The 25,559-nt window shown below is 42.3% G+C and overlaps 1 protein-coding gene and 1 long non-coding RNA gene across 2 annotated transcripts in view; one reads left to right on the top strand and one right to left on the bottom strand.

Annotated features, from left to right (window-relative positions):
* LOC307224446 overlaps positions 1 to 25,559 on the bottom strand; it is a 202,557-nt gene that overhangs the window by 26,342 nt on the left and 150,656 nt on the right. The window lies entirely within an intron of this gene.
* LOC307224310 (uncharacterized protein) overlaps positions 1 to 25,559 on the top strand; it is a 199,998-nt gene that overhangs the window by 93,910 nt on the left and 80,529 nt on the right. Inside the window, exons 2-5 of the mRNA XM_079991077.1 lie at positions 11,867 to 11,971; positions 17,956 to 18,057; positions 19,085 to 19,195; positions 21,013 to 21,111. Coding sequence (XP_079847203.1) covers positions 11,875 to 11,971; positions 17,956 to 18,057; positions 19,085 to 19,195; positions 21,013 to 21,111 — 409 coding nt within the window. The 5' untranslated portion in view covers positions 11,867 to 11,874. The remainder of the gene's footprint in view (positions 1 to 11,866; positions 11,972 to 17,955; positions 18,058 to 19,084; positions 19,196 to 21,012; positions 21,112 to 25,559) is intronic.

The raw sequence follows: 25,559 nt of genomic DNA, 5'->3' as shown, positions 1-25,559 counted from the left end.
GCTACGTGAAAGACAGTCAGCAAGCAGAACGTGCTGAGTTTGAGAATGCTGAGCTCTTTCAGTCAGCTCTGGATAGTCTGTTGTATCTGTCCCAATGGAGCAGACCAGACATTGCTTTTGCTACCAATCTGCTCAGTAGGGAAGCTTCAAAGCCCAGTGTAAGTGCCTGGCACGGTATCAAGCAGGTACTGCGTTACCTGCAGGATACCAAAGACTTCAGTCTCAAACTGTCGGCTGCAGATGAGATGAAGCTTACATGCTTTGCAGACAGCGACTGGGCGAATCTGAAGGACAGGAAGTCCGTATCCGGGTTGGTGATAAAGTTTGGGCAATCTCTTGTTGGGTGCAAGTCCCGGAAGCAAAGTCTCATTGCGCTGTCCTCTACTGAGGTTGAGTTCAGGGCACTGTCAGATTTGTGCTGGGAACTGGAGTTCTATAGATGCTTGGTGCAAGAGATCTGTGGGGATTGTAGCCTGCTCATCACTGTTTGGGAAGATAATCAACCCTGTCTGGAGCTAGCAGAATCTGGGCAATTTAAGGCCAGAACCAAGCATCTAGACATACTTTTCCAGAATGTGTGTCAAAGTGTTCAGTCAGGTTTGATACGGCTGAAATATTGTGCCAGTCACTATAACTTGGTTGATGGTTTTACCAAACCATTGAGCTTCCAGCGTCATGGGGAGTTCTGTGGTGGTTTGGAGTTGGGGTAAGTGGTGATACTTGCAAGAAGGTGTGTGAGGAGAACCTGAGTTTACAGGGTTAAACAGCTCAGAGCGTACGTCCTGCCTACTGTGGGGCGGAGAGACTCTGTGTCACTTCCGAGAGTCTCAGTCCTTTGTTCTATTCTGCTTTCGGTTTTCGTACGGAACAAACATGCTTGTATGATGTTCCGTACTCTGCTAGATAATGGATAGTTTCTGCTGTAAATAAAGTGCTTTAGCTTTTAGTAACTCTGTGTGAGACTCTGTTTATGCACACTGATGCACAGGAGACAGAGGCTGATTTTTCTGACCGCTGCTAGACTCTGCTTTTGCTCAGTGCTTTGGAATGCGAGGCCTGGTGCGATGGAAGCGGGCTGGATGCCAGACTTATCTATCTGAGCAATAAATGACCTAAGAATTTTAGCTCATTTCACTGGCGTAATATACCATCTATGCATCATTTTCATCATATTCTCTTTCAAAGCATTACAGGCTGTAAATTTTATCCTTTCATTCCATAACCTTTCCCATTCTTTAAGCTGTATATTATATCCAAAGTCTTTTGCCCAATGTATCATTACTGTCTTATTATTAAATTTCTATAACACGCTTCACTCAAAGATCTCTCAAATATCACAGTGTGATAGCTGATAGCTTGCATTTTTGAGGTACAGAAAGCGTTAATCTAAGTGTAGAAATCATTTCTTACCTATTCATTCAAGTAGAAGGTTCTGGTATTTTCTCTGTGTGCCACAAGCTAGAAGTTGGTGCCTTCTCTACCTGGAACATTTTAGCTGACAAGTAAGTTTCCATTCTGCTGAGAGCAGGTGTTGTTTTGGGTTAAGCTGGTTTAAGAAGAATGAACTGGTCCTGTAATCTTTCTCCCAAGGTCATGGTGTCTTTTAATAACAGGCCAGAGGGAGCCTGGTTTAATTCTCTCTTTTTCTTTCTAGGTTCTCTTTCTACTTTGTTTCTGTGTGTTTTTTTCTCATTTGAGTGGTGATTTGTATGTGGTATATTTAACGTAGGGTTGCCATATTTCAAGTAGAAATACGTCAAAGTTTTGAGATAACCCAAGTTGTTTAACTTCTTGTCCTTTTAGCAGTATTCAATTCAGTTCACAGATAATAGAGAATAGGGAGGTGTGGTTTTTTGTGTGAGGTAACCCAAGTTGTCGAACTTTTTGTGTGTGGGGAGAACCATAAAAATACAGGGCAAAACACTGCTTCCCCCCCTAGACATCACTTCTGCCATTGAAATCCCTGTAATATCCCAAAATGCCCGGACAAAAACATTAGAGGAATCACGGTAGGAAAAACAACATATAAACTGAAAACATATGCTGATGACCTTGTGATTACAGTTGAAGATCCCAAGAATGACCACTCCCACATCAAAAGGGGGCACCTTTTGTGTGGTCATGTACAGCCCCCCAGATCCCAGTGCAGCCCCTGGTACTTCAGGCTGGCTTCATCCTCCCCAGGCTGGATACCAGGAGGTCTCCGCCTACCTCTGCCAATTGCCCAATCCCACCTGGGGAGGCATTGCCAGGGGATTGGCCAGGTTAGGGGAGGCCCCGTCCTGCTGAAAGTCTTTACCACTTTTGAGGATCAGCATTACATCGTCAAGCAAGTGGACGGTCATGAGTTGGAAGCCACTGGGTTTGGAACTGTGTTTCTTTAGAGTCCCCAAATCACCATTAACAATGTTTATTTTATTCCAGGTTTAAAGTACAACCTGTTGAGTGTGTCACGGCTGACTGAGCAGGGTTTTGAGATATTCTGCAACAATAAGAGATGTGTAATCTCCAGAGATGGGACACCACTTCTTTATGCCTACAAGGAGATGGGCTTTATTTGCTTGCCTTTGATAGCACTAATTGTTGTCATGGTGTTGCTGTGTCCCAAAAGCAGGTCCCAAAAGCAAAACAGGTCCCAAAAGCAAGAAGCCCAAGAAAGTCACCAGAGTTTCCCAGTGAGTGTATGCTGATGTGATTGGACCTCTACCACTTTCTAGAGGCAAAGCTAAGTACTACCTAATAATGGATGATTGTATTTCTCAATATGTCTGGGTGTACATGTTGCAGAAACCGCAACAAACCTTAACAAAGTTCAGAGAATTTTGTGATAAGGTGAAGTTTGTTCATGATGCTAATGTTGAAAGCCTTTTTACTGATGAAAAGCAGGTTTTTGTTTCACAGGAATTTCAAGATTTCCTAGGTGAACAGGAGATTGAGCACAAGGTTGCTTTCTCAGAAGCTGCATGGAGCAAGAGTGTATGTGTCAAGGTGAACACAGAGTTGCAACAAGGCCTGAAAGCACAACTGCTAAGTGCATGTTTGCCCCAGAAGTTTTGGGCTGAGTCGCTGAATGCTATTTCTTACACGTGGGTAAGAAAGGTTTACACGAGGGTAAGAAAGGTTCCAGAGAAAACTTTCTGTCAAGCACTTACAGGTTTTCAGGTCTCACATGTGGATAGAAACACCACAAGGTGCAAAAAGTGCACGGGGCATTTTCATGGGTTATGAGAAAGGTCAATACAGAGTTTCATTGCCTGATTCTGTCACAGTGGTTCTTACTAGGAATGTAGAATGCAGTGCATGACAGGAGAGAGAGGTTCTCCACAGTTTCCCCATCAATGCCAACACAGATGTAGATTCTGACATTGAGAGTGACACTGAAAGCACCACCGAGAATTCTAGTACAGATGACAGTCATTGAGAGAGGCACACAAGCAAAGTCCAGGCCATCATCTGAGGCTGAACTCGAATTGCCAGAGCCACTGTTTACTGTTGGTCGTGGTTCTCCCAAAAGTCCTAAGGAAGAACAAGCCAGCAAGGAGGATCTGCACCTGATATGTAGATCTGAGAGAGTCACAAAGGGACTGCCACCCAAGAGGTACTCCCGGGAGTTTCCTAACACAGCTGTGACATGCATAGCTGTAGCTAGCAGCTCAAACCAGGTTTCAGATTCACAAGGTAGATCAAAAGCTCTAGTCCCATGGAAGACAGGTAACCAGAGGTTTGAACTGGTCAATCCAGTTGCAGGTAGTTCCAAATGTGGAACCAGTACAGCAGGGGTATACTATTTGTATGACAACTGTTTGTTTATGTCTCTTGATGCTGCACTAGCTTTCGCAGCCAGGGTTACCTAAAAATGGGGGAGTGATGTTAGGAATTTGACTCAGCCAAGCTGCTCAGTAGTAGCACTATGGTTGTTTATGTCATGTGAGTGTCTGAGAGTATGAGACAGGAAGTCTCAGTACTATTGGAGTTTGGTTGAGAAGTTAGTTTCACTTCTGTATGTTATGCTGCTCTGTACTGGGGCTGAGACATGCCGATGGATTCTCTGTATATAAGACTGTAAATAAAGTACCGTATTTTTTGCTCTATAAGACACACCAGACCACAAGACGCACCTAGTTTTTGGAGGAGGAAAACAAGAAAAAAATATTCTGAATCTCAGAAGCCAGAACAGCAAGAAGGATCACTGTGCAGTGAAAGCAGCGATCCCTCTTGCTGTTCTGGCTTCTGGGATAGCTGCGCAGCCTGCATTCACTCCATAAGATGCACACACATTTCCCCTTACTTTTTAGGAGGGGAAAAAGTGAGTCTTATAGAGCAAAAAATACGGTAGGTTTAGAACTATGATTGACTCTTCTGCTATGAGATGCCAGAAGAGGAGCGTGCTCCTCTCAGGAGGGAGGGGTCGCTTATCACCAGTCTCTCTGGACTGAGGAAGATTTACAGCCAGAGAGTGACCACCAGAGAAACGCCTTGGGGAGGTGGTAGCCTTCCCAGGTGTTTTTCCAACAGTAGATTCTTATCTGCTCCAGCCTTCCTCTGCCTTCACAGCCATTGTATTTTTTTTAGATGTTTGCAATTTTTATTTTTTACCAACAACCATAACACAGTGAAAGTGAAACCCCCCCAGGTGGCTGATACATTGGGTTTACATAATCAATAATAGCATATTCAAATCAACCATATGTACATTTTTATATACATTAACACTCCTCCATCCACAAGGTTTATTTAACTTTTAACATTTTGACTGCCCCAAATTGTTCAAATCTACCCTTCACAGCCACTGTAACATACCACTTGTTATCGTCCACCTGTCCTGCCATTGAGAACTTCTTGGATCATTCTTTGTCTAGCTGCTCTCCTTTGACCTTACCGCCTTGGTGACCCTGCTGGGAGTATGAGACTCCCGACAGCTTCACTCACAAGGGTCATAGGAATTGCAAGCCCACTCACCACAACAAGGGGGTGATCCAGTGAGCGAGCTATAAATAATACAACAGCGGCATCAAATGGTGGGAAACTAGCAACAAGCGCTTGGAAATTGAGAGATAAATTGAAGTATAAATGATACAACACTGTTAGAGGGGTTTTTTCTTCTGGTGGCAGATGACAGAAACTACGACACCACGAGACCGGTGTAAAACCAAATCAAATAAAGGTTTTATTACAAAACAACAAAGCTTATGGGTGTTTTTCCCTGCAGGCAAAGTTCAAACTGCAACTTTTCCTCCTTTTGTAGTCATGACCAGCTGTACCCAATCTGCCCAGAGCTCACAGAAACAGTTCTTAAAGGTACTGTTAATGGAAAAATCCGAGGGCTCTCTTGGACAAAAACAAAGACACTAATCAGGATTACTTGGAGCAAAACAGCAGCCTGTAGGCTTGGCCTTTATTGATCTGTTGCAACAGGGTGCTCCCCCACACGCAGGAGAGGAGGAGGACCCAGAAAAATGGTGTGCAAGGCCTTATAAAGACTTTTGAAATTGCCACCCTGTAGATCAAGACCACCCCCAGAAACATCATACATACATCACAGAAGGGGTGTAACCTAAGACCACCCCTCAGATACATCATACCTACATCACAAAAAAGGCGGTCTAAACAGAAATTTGAATGTTGTTTTTCTCCTGTCCTTGTTTATCTCCTGTCTGGCAGGCTACTTGATTGGATTGCCTGGGGAGCCTGGCCAATCTTTTGTAATGATAAATACTTAGTTCCTGGGCCAGGTCACAGGCTCACACCCTATTCAAACACAGACATACCCTTAAGACAGGATTTGTGAAGGAAAAGACAATGGGGAGGCTTTTCCAGTTTGACCTTGCAGAGAAAATATTTGCTCAGTTAGGAATCAAAATGGTTCCAGGTTGGCCTTCCTGTGCTGATCTATGTATGTGCTTATGAACATTTAACATATATCTAAGTCCATAAAATTCCTATCACGGTACAAACATCTTTACTGTTTCTTTGCAGAATGACTCCCAACAAACAAAGGCACACAGGGGTAAATGTACAAAATGGCAGTAACAGGATATAAAAAACCAACTACAACAAGAAGGAGATTTAAGTGATATTTTGACAGTAATGAGAGTATCACTAAGCCAGCAACACTTGAAGAAGATGCAAGGGATTTAAGGGATTGCTCCAAAGAAATAAGTGATCTGTCTTAAAGACCTAGCTCTCTGGAAGAAACTGAAAACAACAACAACACACTACTGGTCAATGAAATCAGAGACATGAAATCAAGTGAAAGAGATGCAGAAACAAATCACATAAACCCAAGAACATGTGATTGCAATACAGCAGAACCCAGAAATACTGGATGAACCAGTCGCTCTCCTAGAGATGCAGCACAAGGAAATGTATTTGAGATGTTGATTGATTCCAGAATAAAGAGAGGAAGGTTTTTAACAACTGCTGATTAAAGAATTGGAGAAATTTCTGGAAATCAAGGAAGATGAGAAGGAGAAACAAATTGAGTGGGCACACAGCACTAAATCAGCATCTGCAAGAGCAAGGAAAGTTCCAGGAGATTGCTTAGTTCATCCCACAACCCTACCAGAACCATCTCTCTCTCTATGGGCTCCCTTGGGACATGGGAACCGAGCAAGGGCTGAAGCACAGCCGGTTGCAATCTTTTCTTTTATGTTTCCACCCTCCTACGTTTCTCAGCAGCTGCAAGCGAAGAAGTTAAGGGAGCTCTTTTTCTACCTGTGCCCAATAGCGAAGGCAGAATAGCGAAGGCTGTTTCAGGGGAGTCTTGCCCACCACACATTAACTTGCAGTGTTTGTTATGGGAAGGGGTATTTGATTCACCCCCAGTGGAGCCTGCTGCTGTGCAAAAGCCCTAGCTACACCATTGGTGCAGCAGTGTGCCCAAGTACACACGAAGAGGCTCCAGGAAGAGGAGGCATCCAGTACACTGGGGAAAGGAGGAGGGTTGGAGCAGAAGCAGCCACTGTGCTTTCAAAGAAAGCGCCAACCATGCTGATGCCCCCACTGGCAGGCAGGGCAGGGCAGGGCTGGCCAGGAGGATGGCAGGTGGAGCAGTCCCACTGCGCTCAGAATCCTGCCTCCTTTGCCGACTCACTGGCCACCCCACTAGGGCTTTCTCTCACCACAAGTGCTCCTTCACAACACCTATCTCTCTCTCTCTCTTTCTCTTTCTTTCTCTCTCTCTCTCTCTCTCTCTCTCTCTCTCTCTCTCTCTCTGATACAGCAAATGAGTGATGAGTGTCTCATGAAACACAGGAGGGCAATTAAAGGCATAACACAAAGAGACACCTTCCAAGAAATATAGATCCCTTTCTTTAACTACTTTAATGTCCAAAATCAAGACCCTGTTATAGCCAGGGCCATCTTTACTTGGGTGTGAAAGGTGTGCAGTGCACCCGGGCGCCGAATTCTGGGGGGCACCAGGCGCCCGCCACTGGAACCACCTTAGCTCTTAACTATCATCTGTTATGGAATAATAAATACCATATTTTTCCATGTTTTATTTAGACAACCTTCTTTTACCCCCAAATTAAGTCTAAAATGGGGAGGGGGTCGTCTTATACATGGGTTGTGCCTCGTTGGGACGGGTGTTACCGCGAGCAGGATAGTGTCAGCAGCGATTGTCCGCTGTGTATTGGCTGCCGCTGCGTCAATTGTGAGTGACAGGCAGCTGGTTATGCTGATTGGGCAGACGATAGGCGGCAATGGAGGCATGCATGATTGCAAGCAGTGCTCCAGTTGTTGAGTCATTTTTGTGGCTGAGGGGTGGCAGGCCAAGGCCTCCCCATGGGGAGAACCTGTGGGGTGTGGCAGGTGAGAGAGGACCCCCCTCACAATCTCCTCCCTGTGTGTGCGCGCACACCCTTTGTGTCCTCCTGTCACTTTCTCTCATCTTGTGACCACCCCAGAAGAAGATTGATTTGGGAGCTAAACTAAATTTGGGGGTGCTGGGTGGATCTTTGTGCACCTGGCGGTGCATATGCTAAAGACGGCCCTGGTTATAGCAGCCACTCAATTTTCTCAGTGAAGAGGTTACATAAAGTAATATGTTTGAACACTGAATGTGTAAACTTATGTCTAAAATAAATGGATAGAACAAACACATTTACTTCTAGTTAAGTGTTTATTGGTTTATATTATTATTATTATTATTATCATCACTATTATTATTATACAATTATTATTATTGTACACCACACCACCCATCTGGCGGGGTTTCCCCAGCCACCTGAGCAGCTTCCAACAAAATATAAAAACATAATAAAGGTTGTGTTAAAAACTTCCCAATACAGTTACAGTGGTGCCTCGCAAGACGAAAAGAATCTGTTCCGCGAGTCTCTTAGTCTCGCGGTTTTCTTGTCTTGCGAAGCAAGCCCATTAGCGGCTTAGCGGCTTAGCGCTATTAGCGGCTTAGCGGATCAGCTGATAAGCGGCTTAGCGGATCAGCTGATAAGCAGCTTAGCAGTTCAGCTGATAAGCGGCTTAGCGGATCAGCTGTTAAGCGGCTTAGCGGCTTAGTGGATCAGCTGATAAGCGGCTTAGCGGCTTAGTGGATCAGCTGATAAGAGGCTTAGCGGATCAGCTGATAAGCGGCTTAGCGGCTTAGAAAAAGGGGGGAAGGGGGGAAAACCCGCAGGAACTCGCAAGACATTTTCGTCTTGCGAAGCAAGCCCATAGGAAATTCGTTTTGCGAAGCACCTCCAAAACGGAAAACCCTTTCGTCTAGCGGGTTTTCCGTCTTGCGAGGCGTTCGTCTTGCGGGGCACCACTGTATGTAGTTCATAAGCTCCTTGACATCTGATGGAAGGGTGTCCCCCAGGGAAGGTGCTACTGTCAAGAAGGCCCTCTGCCTGGTTCACTGCAACCTTACTGTGAGGGAGCCGCCAGAAGACCCTCAGAAATGGACCTCAGTATCTGGGCTGGACTATGGGGGTAGAGACGCTCCTTCAGGTATACAGGGCTGAGGCCATTTAGGGCATTAAAGGTCAGCACCAACACTTTGAATTGTGCTCGGAAATGTACTGGGAGCCACTGGAGAACCTTTACGACCAGTATTATATGATTCTTGAATCTTTATACAGAAGGACAGGATTTAAATGACAGAAAACATTTTAGAACAATATTTTTATTGGTAGTGACATATAAACATACAAAAATATAATGAGCAACAAAAGAAACAAGTATACATGAGGGGTTTCTAGCATATGAGACTGATTCAGAGTTTGTGCAGATCTATCTTTCTTTCCAAGGGACGCAGGTGGCGCTGTGGGTTAAAGCCTCAGCGCCTAGGACTTGCCGATCGAAAGGTTGGCGGTTCGAATCCCTGCGGCGGGGTGCGCTCCCGCTGCTCGGTCCCAGCGCCTGCCAACCTAGCAGTTCGAAAGCACCTCCGGGTGCAAGTAGATAAATAGGGACCGCTTACCAGCGGGAAGGTAAACGGCATTTCCGTGTGCGGCTCTGGCTCGCCAGAGCAGCGATGTCACGCTGGCCACGTGACCTGGAAGTGTCTCCGGACAGCGCTGGCCCCTGGCCTCTTAAGTGAGATGGGCGCACAACCCCAGAGTCTGTCAAGACTGGCCCGTACGGGCAGGGGTACCTTTACCTTTACCTTTTATCTTTCTTTCCAAGTACATTTCTTGTTGAGTTGCCATTGGTTGAAGCTCAGTTGCATGCAGGGCTTTTTTGCATCTGGAACTCACTTGAACTCATTTCTGACACCTCTCAGGTGGACAACATCATAAGAGAGCAAGGGAGGTGTTCATGGTGAATTCTGGTACCCTTTTTTCTGGAACAATAGCACTGGTGACATGTATGTTTTGATGTTGATACATTCATTAAATGTAGACCAAAAATGTTGAAATTTGACTGTTTCTGTTCCTTTTCTTTGTGCTTTAACTTTGCAAATGAAGATTTACACTAATGCACTTTGCCATATTTCCTGGTACAAGTGTTGAGACAGGAAGCCTTCCAATATTACTAGCAGAGTTTATGAGTAAGGATTCTTCTGGGGAATATGCTTTGAAGGTAAAGTATGTACCCAGCCTAAATAAAAAATAAAACTAATAACTTTTGAAAAAAACAAGTAGGATATCAACTCTGAAACCAACATTTGCCTGGGTTTATGCTTTATGTGGAATGCTGATTGGATAAAATGAGCAGCCAATCAGGAAATGGTATAGCCTAAATGGGAGGAGATCTGGAATGCCTGACATCACAAGGGAGGTGGTTCTTAGCCAGTGGGAGGATGAAACAACCTTAAGAAGAAATTAGAGAAAAGGTTGTTTCATGACAACACCAAGGTATCCAAACAGAAAGAGGTCTGACGGATATAACACTTTCCTTACAAGCTATGATATTTGCAGGGACTCATTCCAGGGCCGAAAGGTCACCAAGAGAGAAAATGATAGGGAGCTTTTATAAACTACAGATGGTTTTTCTCTTTTAAATACTAGAACTCAGGGTCATCCAATGAAACTGAGTGGTGGTACATTATAAGGATGTGCACAGGTGCTGTCTTGCCAGCGTCCCCTACTGGCTGTTTGGCCAATAGCAAAAACCAGGCAAGCAACAGGTTTTTTGGATTCCACTGGACAGAGAATTGACAGACTCTTAGGTAGAGACAAACTCTTATTAATTGGTAAACATCAGGAAAGAAATTGATCAGCAACCTGGAATGCAGTCTAATATAAAGCCAACAGCAACTGGAATAAACTACAAAGCTAGCAATATAACCAATAAGCAAAATATCTCAGGCAACAACAACAACAAAACAGATAGAATAGGTTTAGATCTTCATGTCTCTCCAGCTGATGGAGATCTGGAAGGCTTATCAGGGATACTTCAGACTGGTAGATGGTCGTTCTCTTCACATTCTGGAATGCAGCATAGAACAATGTATCAAGATCTCCCTGTCCCATTCAGCTGCTAGCCCTTATAGTGAAGGTCTCATGCCAAGCTGGCAACAGATGTAATTCAATTCCGATCCTTTGATCTGACCTGGGAGTCGACAAATGTGGGCGTGAGCCTTCATTTGCATTCTTTATCTGTGCAGTTCAGTCAATGTAAGGTTAATTTCCTTGTTCCCAGTCAACTGCTTCCTCCTTCCTTCCTCCATGCAGTCAGGTGTTTGATAGCTGTGGTGTAATGGTTAAGAGCGCTGGACTCGTAATCTGGTGAACCGGGTTTGCATCCCCGCTCCTCCACTTGCAGCAGCTGGGTGACCTTGGCTAGTCATACTTCTCTGAAGTCTCTCAGCCCCACTCACCTCACAGAGTGTTTGTTGTGGGGGAGGAAGAGAAAGGGGATTGTTAGCCACTTTGAGACTCTCTAAGGGGAGTGAAAGGCGGGATATCAAGTCCAAACTCCTCCTCCTCCTCCTCCTCCTCCTCTTCTTTAATGATGATCAGGAGATAGAGATATAATTAAATGTATATACTTTCCATCAAGGGTGGGGAACAAATGGCCCTCCAGATGGTATTGGTCTGCAATTCCCGTGACCCCCAACCATTGACCATGAGGCCTGTGATGGAGGAATTTGGCACCCAGGAACATCTGAAGACCTCATAGGTCCCACATTATCTATTAAATGGTGAACATCTTACTGGAGTCCTGTAAACTAGATGCCCAGGAGTTTAGAGAGGAATAGGATGCAAAATGAGAATGTGCTATATTACCTAAAAAATTTAAAAATGCCTTGGAATCCATGTGGAACATCTCTTTTGGTTTAAACTGAGATTGATCCAGCAAAAGAAAAAGAAAGACGTTTCAGTTATATCGGAAGTAACAACGTCTTTAAGGGAAAGGATGGTCTAATATTGATGCCACTTTACAATAATCTTGCTCTCCATTTGTTGTTGTCTTATTCTAGCTGAGAGGATGGAGGAGAGGATGGAGGAGCCAGTGCTCGCAAAGCCAGCACCCGCAGAGCCTACAACACTATCGGCAGCAGCACCATCAGCAACTATAACTGATGGTCTGTATACAGCACAGTCATATGGGATGAGGTTTCTCATAAAGTAGAGGAATGCATGGGAAATGCACAGGTTCTGTCTGCTTTTTTTCCAGGTCCAACTTGTGGTCTCCAAAGTTTATTTTCTGTTTCTTTTGTAAATTTATTTATTTGGTTTTTCAAAGTAATATTTTACAATCACATATCAACATACAATATAGAAACAAGATTCCAAAGAATCTCCTGGACTTCCCTCCTCCCCTTTGTGGGTCTGATTGTTAGTCATTTCCTCCTGCATCTTTTATAATAATCAAAATCTTTTACATTTCTATTATGTCCAAAATTCTCCATTAAACTACAAGTGGTATTCCAACCACACTAAGAATTTTAGCTGTTTACAATGGTTTTAAAGATAGGTTATAAACTTTCCCCATTCCTTAAAATTTTCCTGATTTCTGATTCTTTTGTTCTTTTTTGCCATTTCAGCATAATCCACCAAATTTATCTGCCATTCTTCTCTGGTAGGGACTTCATCTTCTTTCCGTCTCTCGGCCAGTAACATCTGTGCAGCCGTGGTCATGTACATAGTCTTTTCTGCTCCTTTGGAATTTCGGCACCTAGAGTTCCTAAAAGAAAGGCTTTGGGGGTTTTTTAGGGGGGGATTAAACTCCCCCCAATTCATTAACTATAATTTCCCAAAATTCTTTTACTACCTTACATGTCCACCACATTTGATAAAAGGTGCCTTCTTTTTCCTTACATTTCAAACATATATTTGACCCTGATTTATACATTTTTGCTAATTGACTGGGAGTTAAATACCAACGATATATCATTTTTGTATAATTTCCTTTCAGCGTGCAACATGCTGTGAATTTTAAATTCCAATTCCCTAAGTTCTCCCATGCTGCAAGTTGTATATTATACCCAAAATCTTTCACCCAGTGTATCATTGCTGATTTATCCTGATCATCTTTTGTATACCATTCTAGTATTAATTTATACGTTCTTGAGAGTAAATTTGTTTTGTTCTCCAACAGCTCTTTTTCAAATTTAGAGGTTCCATTAGAAAAGCCATTCTTTTTGTCCATCTTGAATATATAATTTAGTTGATGGTGTTGAAATCAGTCAGTTAGTAATTCTCTTATGTCCTCAAACATCTTCAATTTCGATTGGAATTCTACTTCCATTAACAGCTCTTTATACGTTCCCCAGTCATTTCTCATATTCAATTTTTTAAGGGTATCGCTTCTAGTGGTGAGAGCCACCATGGTGTTTTTTGTTCTGGTAGATTTCTATATTTTTCCCATACCTCATAAACCGATTTTCTTACGACATGATTTAAGAAAGCTCTATGTTCTTTAACCTTCTCATACCACAGATATGCATGCCAAACATACCTCGTAGGGTTGTGCTAAAGCTGTGAGCGCTCTCAACTGCACTCCCCCCCCAACTGCCTTCTGGCAAGGTTTCCAGGAGGGCAGCAGGAGATAGGTGCTTCTGCCAGAGTGAGGCTTTCAGGGCGGGGTGCCTAGCCCTGGCACCCTCCCCTCTTACCCCTGCCAGCCTCAGACAGATAGTCCCTTTCAGAGAGATCAAATCCGCACTGCCATTTCCAAGACCAGCCTATAATTTTTGACACATAATTAATCTGTGTCTTGTTTCGGAATCAGTGTAATGTAAGCATCTTTCCAAGAACCTGGCACTTTCCCCTGTATTTAATATCTCATTAGTTACATCTTTAGTGGTTGTGCTAGATAATCTTGTAGTTTCTTATAGTACTTTGCTGGTAACCCATCTGGCCTCTGCGTTTTGCCCATTTTGGCTTGATGAATTGCCTGTTGTAACTCCATCATAGTTATAGGTGCATTAAATGAATTAGGTTTCTCTTTTGGAATTTTTGGCAAGTTATTCTGCTTTAAATATTCTTCAATATTATTTATGCCTGCTCAGTACAGTTCTGAATTATACCTTACAAATTGCTTTCTTATGTGTTTCGTGTTATCTAAAACTTTCCCTTCTATATTTCATTTATTTATTAAGTTCATGTCTTGTTTTTTCTTTAGCTGCCATGCCAGCAGGTTGTGTGGCTGGCTGGCAAAATAAAAAAAATTCCGCCATAGCATTTTAATCTTCCATTCAATTTCGTGATTTACCAACATCAAATATTGTGTTTATAACGTTTTTATGCTTTGCTTTACTGAATCTTTTCTTGGTTTTTTGATCAATTCTTTTTTATTTTTAATCAATTCTTCCAGCAGTTCTCATTTGTTTGTTTGTTTTTGTTCTCTCATCTTTTTTTGGAAAGCATTTTGTTGGATCAAAAACCCTCACATTACCACTTTACTTGAATCCCAGACAACCTTCAGATCCACTCCTTGATTTAAGTTTAACTCAAAATAGTCTTTCAAAGCTTTTTCAGCTTTGTGTAAAATTGTTTGGCTATCAAGAAGTCCATAATTTAATCTCCACCTAAATGTGTGTGGTTTTTTTCACCTTTCAATTCCTCTAATACTGGTTTGTGATCCGAACATGTCCTTGATTGTATCTCTCCTTTTTTCTTCTCAATGATAGTTCATTAGATATCCATATCAAGTTGGTTTGTCCAGCAGATTGCTTTGGTTCTGAAAAAAAGTAATTTCTCTATCCAGTGGGTGTTTACCGTAAATCTCCATATATCAAGCAAGTTAAAGTTCTCCACCATTTTAAAGAAAGTTACGGGTAGTCTCCCCTCCTTAGAATCTATTAAATGGTGAACATCTGCTAATGTATTGTGAGGAAGCCAATTTCAGTCTGAGGGCTGGTATCTTAATGAAAACAGCTCTGGTTGCTGCTGGAAAAGGGACAAACACAAAAATGAAAGGCATTTGGACCTTTAGGCATGGTAATTTGGCACAGTAAGTAATAGTGACATCATATGACATTGATTGACAGACAGGCGGGGCAAATGGAGAGACCTGGAAGGCCCCTGCTTTCAACTGATTTTTGGAATCATAAGAAGAGTCTGAGTGCTAGTCATGTGAAAAGCCCATCCAGTACTGTATCCTGACCACTCCATGGCCAACCAGATATCTATGGGAAAATCGTATTATTTCCTCCAGATATTCAATAGATGCCAAAGCACTCAAAGCAGATAGTCTATAAATAAACACCAATAAATGTTATGAAGCAAGATATTTCTTTTCAGCACACATAAACGGAACCAAAAATTCTCCATCTGATCTTATCAGCTGATCTAATGTACAGATATCACAATCAACCCATTTCTTCCACAAAGAAGATTGCCCCAAATTTGGTTTACCTTATAAAATAAATATAGAGAGAACATATGAATCAAACCCATAACTGTTCTTTGCAAATGCTTCCTGAAGTTCCATAAACTAGATATCCAGGAGCTTAGAGAAGAATATAATGCAAATGAGGATGCTATATTATCTAAAACATTTTTTCAATACCTTTGGGGTTTTTTTTATAAGATATTTATTGAAATTTTCCAGAATAATACATTATAACAACAAAAAAGAAACAACAAAAATACAAAAATACACACACAAAAAAAGATATATAAAAACAACTAAAAAACACATAAAATTTCCCTTTACCTATTTTCTTTTAACTTATTTTCCGGACCTCCTCATACCTCCCTTTCTTATATTCCAATTCAAATTATAAATTCAGCAAATCCTCACCATTAGTTTTTACTTAATTCAAAACCTTATTTCCCATATCTCTTAAAACATTACAGCTGGAAACCACTTAATTTCTGTCCAACATCATTCTAACATTCATTAATTTTACAATATTTCTGCAAATAGTCTTTGAACTTCTTCCAATCTTCTTCTGCCGACTCTTTTCCCTGGTCTCGGATTCTGCCAGTCATTTCTGCCAATCCCATATAGTCCATCATCTTCATCTGCCATTCTTCCAGAGTGGGTAGATCTTGTGTCTTCCAATATTTTGTGATGAGTATTCTTGCTGCTGTTGTCGCATACATAAAAAAAGTTCTATCCTTCTTTGGCACCAATTGGCCAACCATGCCCAGGAGAAAGGCCTCTGGTTTCTTCAAGAAGGTATATCTAAATACCTTTTTCATTTCATTATAAATCATTTCCCAGAAAGCCTTAATCCTTGGGCACGTCCACCAAAGGTGAAAGAATGTACCTTCAGTCTCTTTACATTTCCAACATTTATTATCGGGCAAGTGATAAATTTTTGCAAGCTTGACTGGTGTCATGTACCACCAGTAAATCATTTTCATAATATTCTCTCTTAAGGCATTACATGCCGTAAATTTCATACCGGTGGTCCATAACTGTTCCCAGTCAGCAAACATAATATTATGTCCAACATCCTGTGCCCATTTAATCATAGCAGACTTCACCGTTTCATCCTGAGTGTTCCATTTCAGCAGCAAGTTATACATCTTTGACAAAACCTTAGTTTTGGGTTCTAACAATTCTGTTTCTAATTTCGATTTTTCCACCTGGAATCCTATTTTCTTGTCCAATTTATAAGCCTCCATTATCTGATAATAATGAAGCCAGTCTCGCACTTTGTTTTTTAATTTCTCAAAACTCTGCAATTTCAATTTATCTCCCTCTTGTTCCAAAATTTCCCAATATTTTGGCCATTTGGACTCCATATTAAGTCTTTTAAAAGCTTTTGCTTCCATTGGTGACAGCCGCCTTGGGGTTTTATTTTCCAATAAGTCTTTGTATCTTATCCAAACATTAAACAATGCTTTCCTGACAATATGGTTTTTAAATGCTTTATGTACTTTAACCTTGTCGTACCACAAATATGCATGCCACCCAAAAGCATTATTAAATCCTTCTAGGTCCAAAATGTCTGTGTTCTCAAGAAGCAGCCAGTCTTTCAACCAGCAGAATGCTGCTGATTCATAATAGAGTTTGAGGTCTGGCAGGGCAAATCCGCCCCTTTCCTTTACATCAGTTAATATCTTAAATTTTATTCTGGGCTTCTTGCCCTGCCAGACAAATCTAGAAATATCTTTCTGCCACTTCTTGAAACAGTCCATCTTGTCCACAATTTGCAATGTTTGAAACAGAAACAACATTCTAGGCAATACATTCATCTTTATAACTGCAATTCGACCCAACAAGGAAAGTTTCAAATTTGACCAAATTTCTAGATCTTTTTTCACTTCCATCCAACATTTTTCATAATTATCTTTAAATAAATTCACATTTTTTTTTGCTGTCATATTAATCCCCAAATATTTCACTTTCTTAACCACAGTCAAACCAGTCTCATTCTGAAACCTTTCTTTTTCAATTGATGTTAAGTTTTTCTCTAAAACCTTAGTTTTTGACATGTTCAATTTAAATCCTGCCACTTGACCAAATTCTTGAATTAAGTCTAAAACCCTTTTAGTACTAGATTCTGGCTCCTGTAACGTCAAAACTAAGTCATCTGCAAATGCTCTCAGTTTGTACTGTTTAGCTCCGACCTGTATACCTTTAACCAACTGGTCTCTTCTAATCATATTCAGCAGGACCATATTCAGCAGGACCTCCAGAACCGATATAAAAAGCAATAGGGAGATTGGGCACCTTTGAATCCATATGGAATCAATACCTTTGAATCCATATGGAACACCTTTTTGGTATAAGATGGAGACTGATCCAGCAAAAGAAAAAGAAAGACATTTCCGTTATATTGGACTCAACAATGTCTTTACAGGAAATGATTGTCTAATGCTGATAGATGCCAAAGTTTAATGTTGGAAATGCCTCATTGAGACATATTTTTGGCCTGATGTTGTTGTCCATTTCAACGTTGTACCGATGAAATCCTTGACATTTGTAGATGTGCATCTATTTTAAAAATTATGTTCCTGTAATAGGGAGATTAAGTGCAGGAGAATAAAAGCAAATTTTGTGAGCTTTCATGCTTGACAAGAGACTAATACTCTGAGCTTGGAAGGGAAAACACCCACCATCCAACCAATGTGTTCATAGTCGTTATAATAGCTTATTGTTTCACAGATGCAACTGAGAGGATGGAAAAGTCCGGAATTGATGAAGCATCCGGAAAGATTTCAGCAGCAGCAGCAGCAACAGCAACACCACCAACAACTGAAACTCGTGGTCTGTATACAGCACAGTCATATGGGATAGAATCATAGAATCATAGAGTTGGAAGAGACCATAAGGGCCACCGAGTCCAACCCCCTGCCAAGCAGGAAACACCATCAGAGCACTCCTGACATATGGTTGTCAAGCCTCTGCTTAAAGACCTCCAAAGAAGGAGACTCCACCACACTCCTTGGCAGCAAATTCCACTGTCAAACAGCTCTTACTGTCGAACAGGTTTCTCATAAAGCAGAGGAATGCATGGGAAAGGGAAGTTGATGGAGAGACAGGCAGAGAGTCGAGCCAGTCATGTAGTGCTAGGGAGGAGTGCAGAGAAAAGCCCATACAGCTCTTTGGGTGCCAGAGATCCACTAAGCCCCACAGAAACCTCAGGATTCAGCCCACTCTGCCAATTGCTGTGGTGTTCCTTTACTGTGTGCAGCCAGGAATGGCTCCACCATTAGGCAGAATAAGGCAGTTGCCTCAGGTAGGAGGTGCTGGGGTGGGTAGAGATGGGTAGACCACACAAGCTGCACTGCACCTCCTCAGTTAGTCTGCTGCCCCATCAGCAGCATCAAAATATCAGCCAATGGCCAGTCCAGCCCAGCTTCTGTATGTGGAATTATGTGTTTGGAGGGAGCATCTTGTCATTTGCCTAGTGGGCAGAAAGTCCTTTAGTATCAAAGGCTACGGTCTTCTGATCCAGACATTGGTCAGAAAAGTTTCCTCAAGCAGCAAGGTATCTCCCCTTACTTCCTCCACCTGCTCAACCACCCAGATTACCACCTCTTGAACAGTTGACTGTCTCTGCCTGATGGCTAAGACAGCATATGGAAACCCTTTTTTCCTGGAGTGGCAATGGTATGTTGGCTTGTTGCTGTTTAGTTGTTTAGTCGTGTCTGACTCTTTGTAACCCCATGGACCAGAGCACGTCAGGCACTCCTGTCTCCCACTGCCTCCCGCAGTTTTGTCAAACTCATGTTGGTAGCTTCGAGGACACTGTTGGCTACTGATGGCTAAATCAGAATTTTCTTTCTTCAAGCATCTGTTTTTCAAGACATGGTTACCTTCTTAGAATCTCCAACGGGTGAAAGATATATAATACTTGAGATTTTCATCCTTACTGCCATGACACTACTGCTTTTCCTTCTATGTAAGTACATAATTAGCATACTTTGCAACTAATGTCATGTGCTTTGCTTAAATGTCAATAGCATTTCCAAAAAGAGATGGCAGGATCCACCTTCCATTTACCCCTTTCATCTCTCTTTGATTTCTGGGGGTGAGTTACAGCTGTCATTCATTGAGAGCAATGACAATGTTTTGTTCTCCCTGAATAAGTGAGTTCCAGCACTTGGAACAGAAGCACAGGATAACACAAGTCCCTGGGACACCCTGGACAATTCCCTTTCCCAGCTTGCAATTCTTTCCTCCTTTCTCAACTAATCCTCATTTGCTTGTGGGAAAGCCCTGTGATGGAAACGTTTCTTTTCTGAGCAGGTTGAGTCATCTAGTGTCCCCACCCCACCCCCCCGCCAGCAAACACTTAACTAACAACAGCGCCTGATTGGCCAGCATTCCAAGGGAGGCAATTGGAGTGGAGTGAGGGAGTGGGAGAGAGGAATACAGTCTGTGAGTTGGATTCTGTTAGAGCAGAGTGTGTTCTGACAGGTGGTAGAGCTGAAGAGAGCTGAGAACTCTCAGTATATGCTCTAAGGTTCTGAATCGCAGAACTCTGTTAAAATAGACAAGACACAGTCCCACAAGTTGTTTACAGGAAAAAAGGGTCCTCAGAGGGGATACTCTGACTGGAAAGGGCAATAGTGATTCCAAGGCTAATGAGGATTTGAGGGTCTGTAAGGAAACAGTCCAGTTAAAATCCTAATTTCCTGAAATGTGTGTGGAGAAGTCTGATCTATGAAAGATGTGTAAAAGGAAGTAACCTTAAGCCTGCATAGCATACAGCCTATAACTTGAAACAGTATATGTTTTAATAAAAAGCATCAGTATCACGCAGTTAATAGCCTCACTGTTTGTGACAGTTCTGTGGAAGAAGAACCAAAACTCCTTGTTTACATCTGTTGTAATAAAGTTTGTTTGCAACCTGTTTTCCCAAAAGTAAAAGCCACAGTTGCTCGTGATTCATTCTCCATTGGGGGAATTCACCTGAGGGAAGGGAAACTGAGTCTGGCACAGCGGTCCCAGGGGGAGAAAGAGTGCCATTGCGTCGCCGCAGGCCCAATTCCTGATCCTCGCAAGCCTGCCCTCTGCTAGGGCTCCAGTCCCCTGAAGGAAAGTGCTTGGGGAAAACAGACTGCAAAGGAAAAGGCCATGGCCAATTGGGTGGGTCCAGAGCCTACCTAAATATCGAGATATATGCAGGGCTTTTTTCAGCTGAAATTGATCTGGACCCTATTCTGGCCCCTCTCAGGTGGACATTGTGGCCATTTTAAGAGAAAAAGGGAGGCATTAATGCTGAGTTCCAGCACCTCTTTTTGCAGAAAAATAGCATTGGATAGATGAGCCCTTGACCTATTTGAACACCTAATTCATTTTTAAAGGGCACTTGAAAGTAAGCAAAGCTCGGGGGGGGGGGAATCAAATGATCCAAGAATTTGCATATTTTAAGCATGTGACAGAGCATGAGGCAGCCTGGCAAATGCAAGACTGTAGGACCAAGAGGACAGGTGCATCTAGACAACCAAAAATCCAAAGCTCTCAAAGGGAGGCCAAACCATCTGATGACAGAAGTAACAGGCCAAATGGAAACAGGACTTCAGATCAGCAGGGCAGCCACTATCAAGGGCTGAGAGCAGAAAATATTAATAAAAGTCATAGCCATGTTTTTGTTGATTTGATTTCTTATCTGCGTTACAAGTCAGCAATTTAAATTGAATATTAAAAGCAGTTTGAAACCAAGTATCCCCTCCCCCAGTTAATCAGAAAATTTAATCATTACTTCATCCTTAGATCAAAAGGAACTAAGAAGAAGAGCGGAGTTTCAAATGGCAATGGATATAATTCGGACTTTTGTTGTTGGGCTTGATACAATCCATGAAGACAAGGATGGTAAGCATTTTTTATGCACATCCTCACTTTCGCTAGACCCTGTTTAATTTAAACAGGCTTCAATTCCTGTAGTTCACTTTGGGATTCATATTGTGTAAGCAATACATATATTCAATGAAACTCATCACCCAATAGAGTTTATCACGGTTTCATTGCTCAGCAGGAAGAAAAGCAGGTGGTTGTGATTCTCACATCCCCCAACTAGAAATGCTGTCCTCCCCCATCACACTGTTAATTCACAATGTTTGTGCTATTGCAAGATTTTAGCACTAGCACAAGGGAACTTTGCCCCCCCCCCACTTCTCCCTGCATGCCATCATCAAAGCTGCTCTGCAGGGTGGGGAACAGATTGGAGGGAAACGGGTGGAAGATTGCATTGTGTAAGGAGAAATTCCTGCACTAACATTATGTCCTCCTTAGAATTATGTGGAATGCGACCCAGTATTCATCAGAAAAAGAGTTTTGGCACCTCTATTTTCTTAGATCTCACAAAGCATAATGTTGTTGTCGTTATTTAGTCGTTTAGTCATGTCTGAATCTTCATGACCCCATGGACCAGAACACGCCAGGCACTCCTATCTTCCACTGCCTCCCGCAGTTTGGTCAAACTCATGTTTGTAGCTTCAAGAACACTGTCCCACCATCTCGTCCTCTGTCATCCCCTTCTCCTTGTGCCCTCCATCTTTTCCAACATCAGGGTCTTTTCCAGGGAGTCTTCTCTTCTCATGAGGTGGCCAAAGTATTGGACTCTCAGCTTCAGGATCTGTGAGCACTCAGGGCTGATTTCCTTAAGAATGGATTGGTTTGATCTTCTTGCAGTCCATGGGACTCTCAAGAGTCTCCTCCAGCACCATAATTCAAAAGCATCCATTTTTCGGTGATCAGCCTTCTTTATGGTCCAGCTCTCACTTCCATACATCACTACTGGGAAAACCATAGCTTTTACTATACGGACCTTTGTTGGCAAGGTGATGTCTCTGCTTTTTAAGATGCTGTCTAGGTTTGTCATTGCTTTTCTCCCAAGAAGCAGGCTTCTTTTAATTTTGTGACTGCTGTCACCATCTGCAGTGATCATGGAGCCCAAGAAAGTAAAATCTCTCACTGCTTCCATTTCTTCCCCTTCTATTTGCCAGAAGGTGATGGGCCCAGTGGCCATGATCCTCATTTTTTTGATGTTGAGCTTCAGACCATATTTTGCGCTCTCCTCTTTCACCCTCATTAAAAGGTTCTTTAATTCCTCCTCTCTTTCTGCCATCAAGGTTGTGTCATCTGCATATCTGAGATCTTAATTCCGGTTTGGGATTCATCCAGCCCAGCTTTTTGCATGATGATTTCTGCATATAAGTTAAATAAGCAGGGAGACAATATACAGCCTTGTTGTACTCCTTTCCCAATTTTGAACCAATCAGTTGTTCCATATCCAGTTCTAACTGTAGCTTCTTGTCCCACATAGAGATTTCTCAGGAGACAGATGAGGTGATCAGGCACTCCCATTTCTGTACGAACTTGCCATAGTTTGCTGTGGTCGACACAGTCAAAGGCTTTTGCATAGTCAATAAAGCAGAAGTAGATGTCTTTCTGGAACTCTCTAGCTTTCTCCATAATCCAGCGCATGTTTGCAATTTGGTCTCTGGTTCCTCTGTCCACATACAACTTAAGCCTATCTTGTAGAATTTTAAGCATAACCTTGCTAGCTTGTGAAATGAGTGCAATTGTCCTGTAGCTGGAGCATTCTTTGGCACTGCCCTTCTTTGGGATGGGGATGTAGACTGATCTTCTCCAATCCTCTGGCCACTGCTGACTTTTCCAAATTTGCTGGCATATTGAGTGTAGCACCTTAACAGCACCATCTTTTAAAATTTTAAATAGTTCAGCTGGAATATCATCACTTCCACTGGCCTTATTATTAGCATTGCTTTCTAAGGCCCATTTGACTTCACTCTCCAGGATGTCTGGCTCAAGGTCAGCAACCACACTACTTGGGGTGTACGAGACATCCATATCTTTCTGGTATAATTCCTCTGTGTATTCTTACCACCTCTTGGTGTCTTCTGCTTCTGTTAGGTCCTTTCCACTTTTGTCCTTTATTATGGTCATCTTTGTACGAAATGTTCCTTTCATATCTCCAATTTTCTTGAACAGATCTCTGGTTTTTCCCATTCTATTGTTTCCCTCTATTTCTTTGCTTTGGTCGTTTAAGATGGTTTTCATTGCTGCCTCCTGTATAATGTTATGAGCCTCCATCCATAGTTCTTCAGGCACTCTGTCCACCAAATCTAAATTCTTAAACCTGTTCCTCACTTCCACTATGTATTCATAAGGGATTTGATTTAGATAGTATCTTACCGGCCCAAGGGTTTTTCCTACTTTCTTCAGTTTAAGCTTGAATTTTGCTACAAGAAGCTGATGATCTGAGCCACAGTCAGCTCCAGGTCTTGTTTTTGCGGAGTATATAGAGCTTCTCCATCTTTGGCTGCAGAGAATATAATCAATCTGATTTCGATGCTGCCCATCTGGAGATGTCCATGTGTAGAGTCGTCTCTTGTGTTGTTGGAAAAGAGTGTTTGTGATGACCAGCTTGTTCTCTTGGCTTCGTTTTGAACTCCAAGGCCAAACTTGCCAGTTGTTCCTTTTATCTCTTGACTCCCTACTTTAGCATTCCAATACCCTATAATGAGAAGAACATCCTTCTTTGGTGTCACTTCTATAAGGTGTTGTAAGTCTTCATAGAATTGGTCAATTTCAGTTTCTTCAGCACCAGTGATTGGTGCATAAACTTGGATTACTGTGATGTTAAAAGGTCTGCCTTGGTTTCATATTGAGATCATTCTATCATTTTTGAGATTGCATCCCAGTACAGCTTTTGCCACTCTTTTGTTGACTATGAGGGCCACTCCATTTCTTTTATGGGATTCTTGCCCACAGTAGTAGATATGGTCATCCGAACTGAATTCTCCCATTTCCGTCCATTTTAGTTCACTGATGCCCAGGATGTCAATATTTATTCTTGCCATCTCATTTTTGACCACATCCAACTTACCCAGGTTCATGGTTCTTACATTCCAGGTTCCTATGCAATATTTTTCTTTACAGCATTGGACTTTACTTTCGCTTCCAGGCATATCCGCAACTGAACGTCCTTTCGCCTTTGGCCCAGCCACTTCATCAGCTCTGAATCTACTTGTACTTGTCCTCCACTCTTCCTCAGTAGCATGTTGGACGCCTTCCGACCTGAGGGGCTCATCTTCCAGCGTCATAACTTTTATATGACTTTTGTCTTTGTCCATGGAGTTTTCTTGGCAGGGATACTGGAGTGGCTTGCCAGTTCCTGCTCCAGGTGGATCGTGTTTGGTCAAAACACTCCACTATGACCTGTCCATCAGGGTGGCCCCGCATGGCATAGCTCATAGCTTCTCTGAGTTATTCAAGCCCCTTCACCACAGCAAGGCACTGATCCATGAAGGGGACAAAGCATAATAGAAAACTGCAAAGTAATCTTTGTATATTTGGCTTTACTGTGTGACTCAGTGGGGAATTGGTTTGTGACCCTGTGATTCCCTGCAGAAAATGAGAACATAGGAGGGGAACATTAGAGATACTTCATGAGCCACTTTTAATATGAGAATAGGATAGTGGATTGCATGGGTCTTAAAATGTTTTAAAATGTTTGAAAATGGTTTCTTAATATTTGCAGATTGTTATTTCAGATACTCTTTTGCCTTAAACTATTTCAAATCTTTTAGACTTCGGAATACTCGCTGTAGCTCAAAACGTATCACAGGAATTGCTGTATCTTTCCAACAAAAATGAAGAACTGCAAAAAGAAATTGGTAAGCTACCCTATGATGCTGAAGAATTGTAGTGCAGTGGGAACCTGCCCTGATACTGCGCCAGCTGAAAGCCCCTCCTCTAGCTGAAAACTCTTAGAGCCAGAGCAGAGTGCTGCGCTCCTTTGCATGGGGCCACCCTAGAGAAACATCAGAGATATTTAGTTCAGCTCTCCTGAACCTTTGAATTGACTTAGCCTCTATGGTTAGGAAAGAAAAGACTTTCCCATTCTTTGCTATAACAGAGACAATCAAAACAGGTAAGGTAAAAGACCTGTCCTTTATTATTTTCACCCATGAGAGCCCTGCCTCTGCAGAGACAATCAAAAGAGGTCAACTGAAAGAGAGAGATTCATGAGCAGCACTTTGAAGGCAACTTCAGCCAACTTGGTCAGAGAGACTGCTGGGCAGTGGGGTGATTCGTGCAACAGCAAAATCTCTCTCCTGTTTCACAAGCCCATCATCAGACAGAAACCCTCAAGCCCACTCACATATCAAAATGTTTATTCGGCTTTACGCCCATCATGAAACGCAACACAACAAAACAAATCAAATAAAACAGCGGACTCGTACAAGCCACAAATAGTATAACACAGTTCACAACTCACAAGGACAAATATT

Source organism: Podarcis cretensis (assembly GCF_951804945.1).
Source record: "Podarcis cretensis genome assembly, chromosome: 9".
NCBI lineage: Eukaryota > Metazoa > Chordata > Lepidosauria > Squamata > Lacertidae > Podarcis > Podarcis cretensis.
Note: the sequence above shows the minus strand (reverse complement) of the source record. Positions and strands in the feature narration are given on the sequence as shown.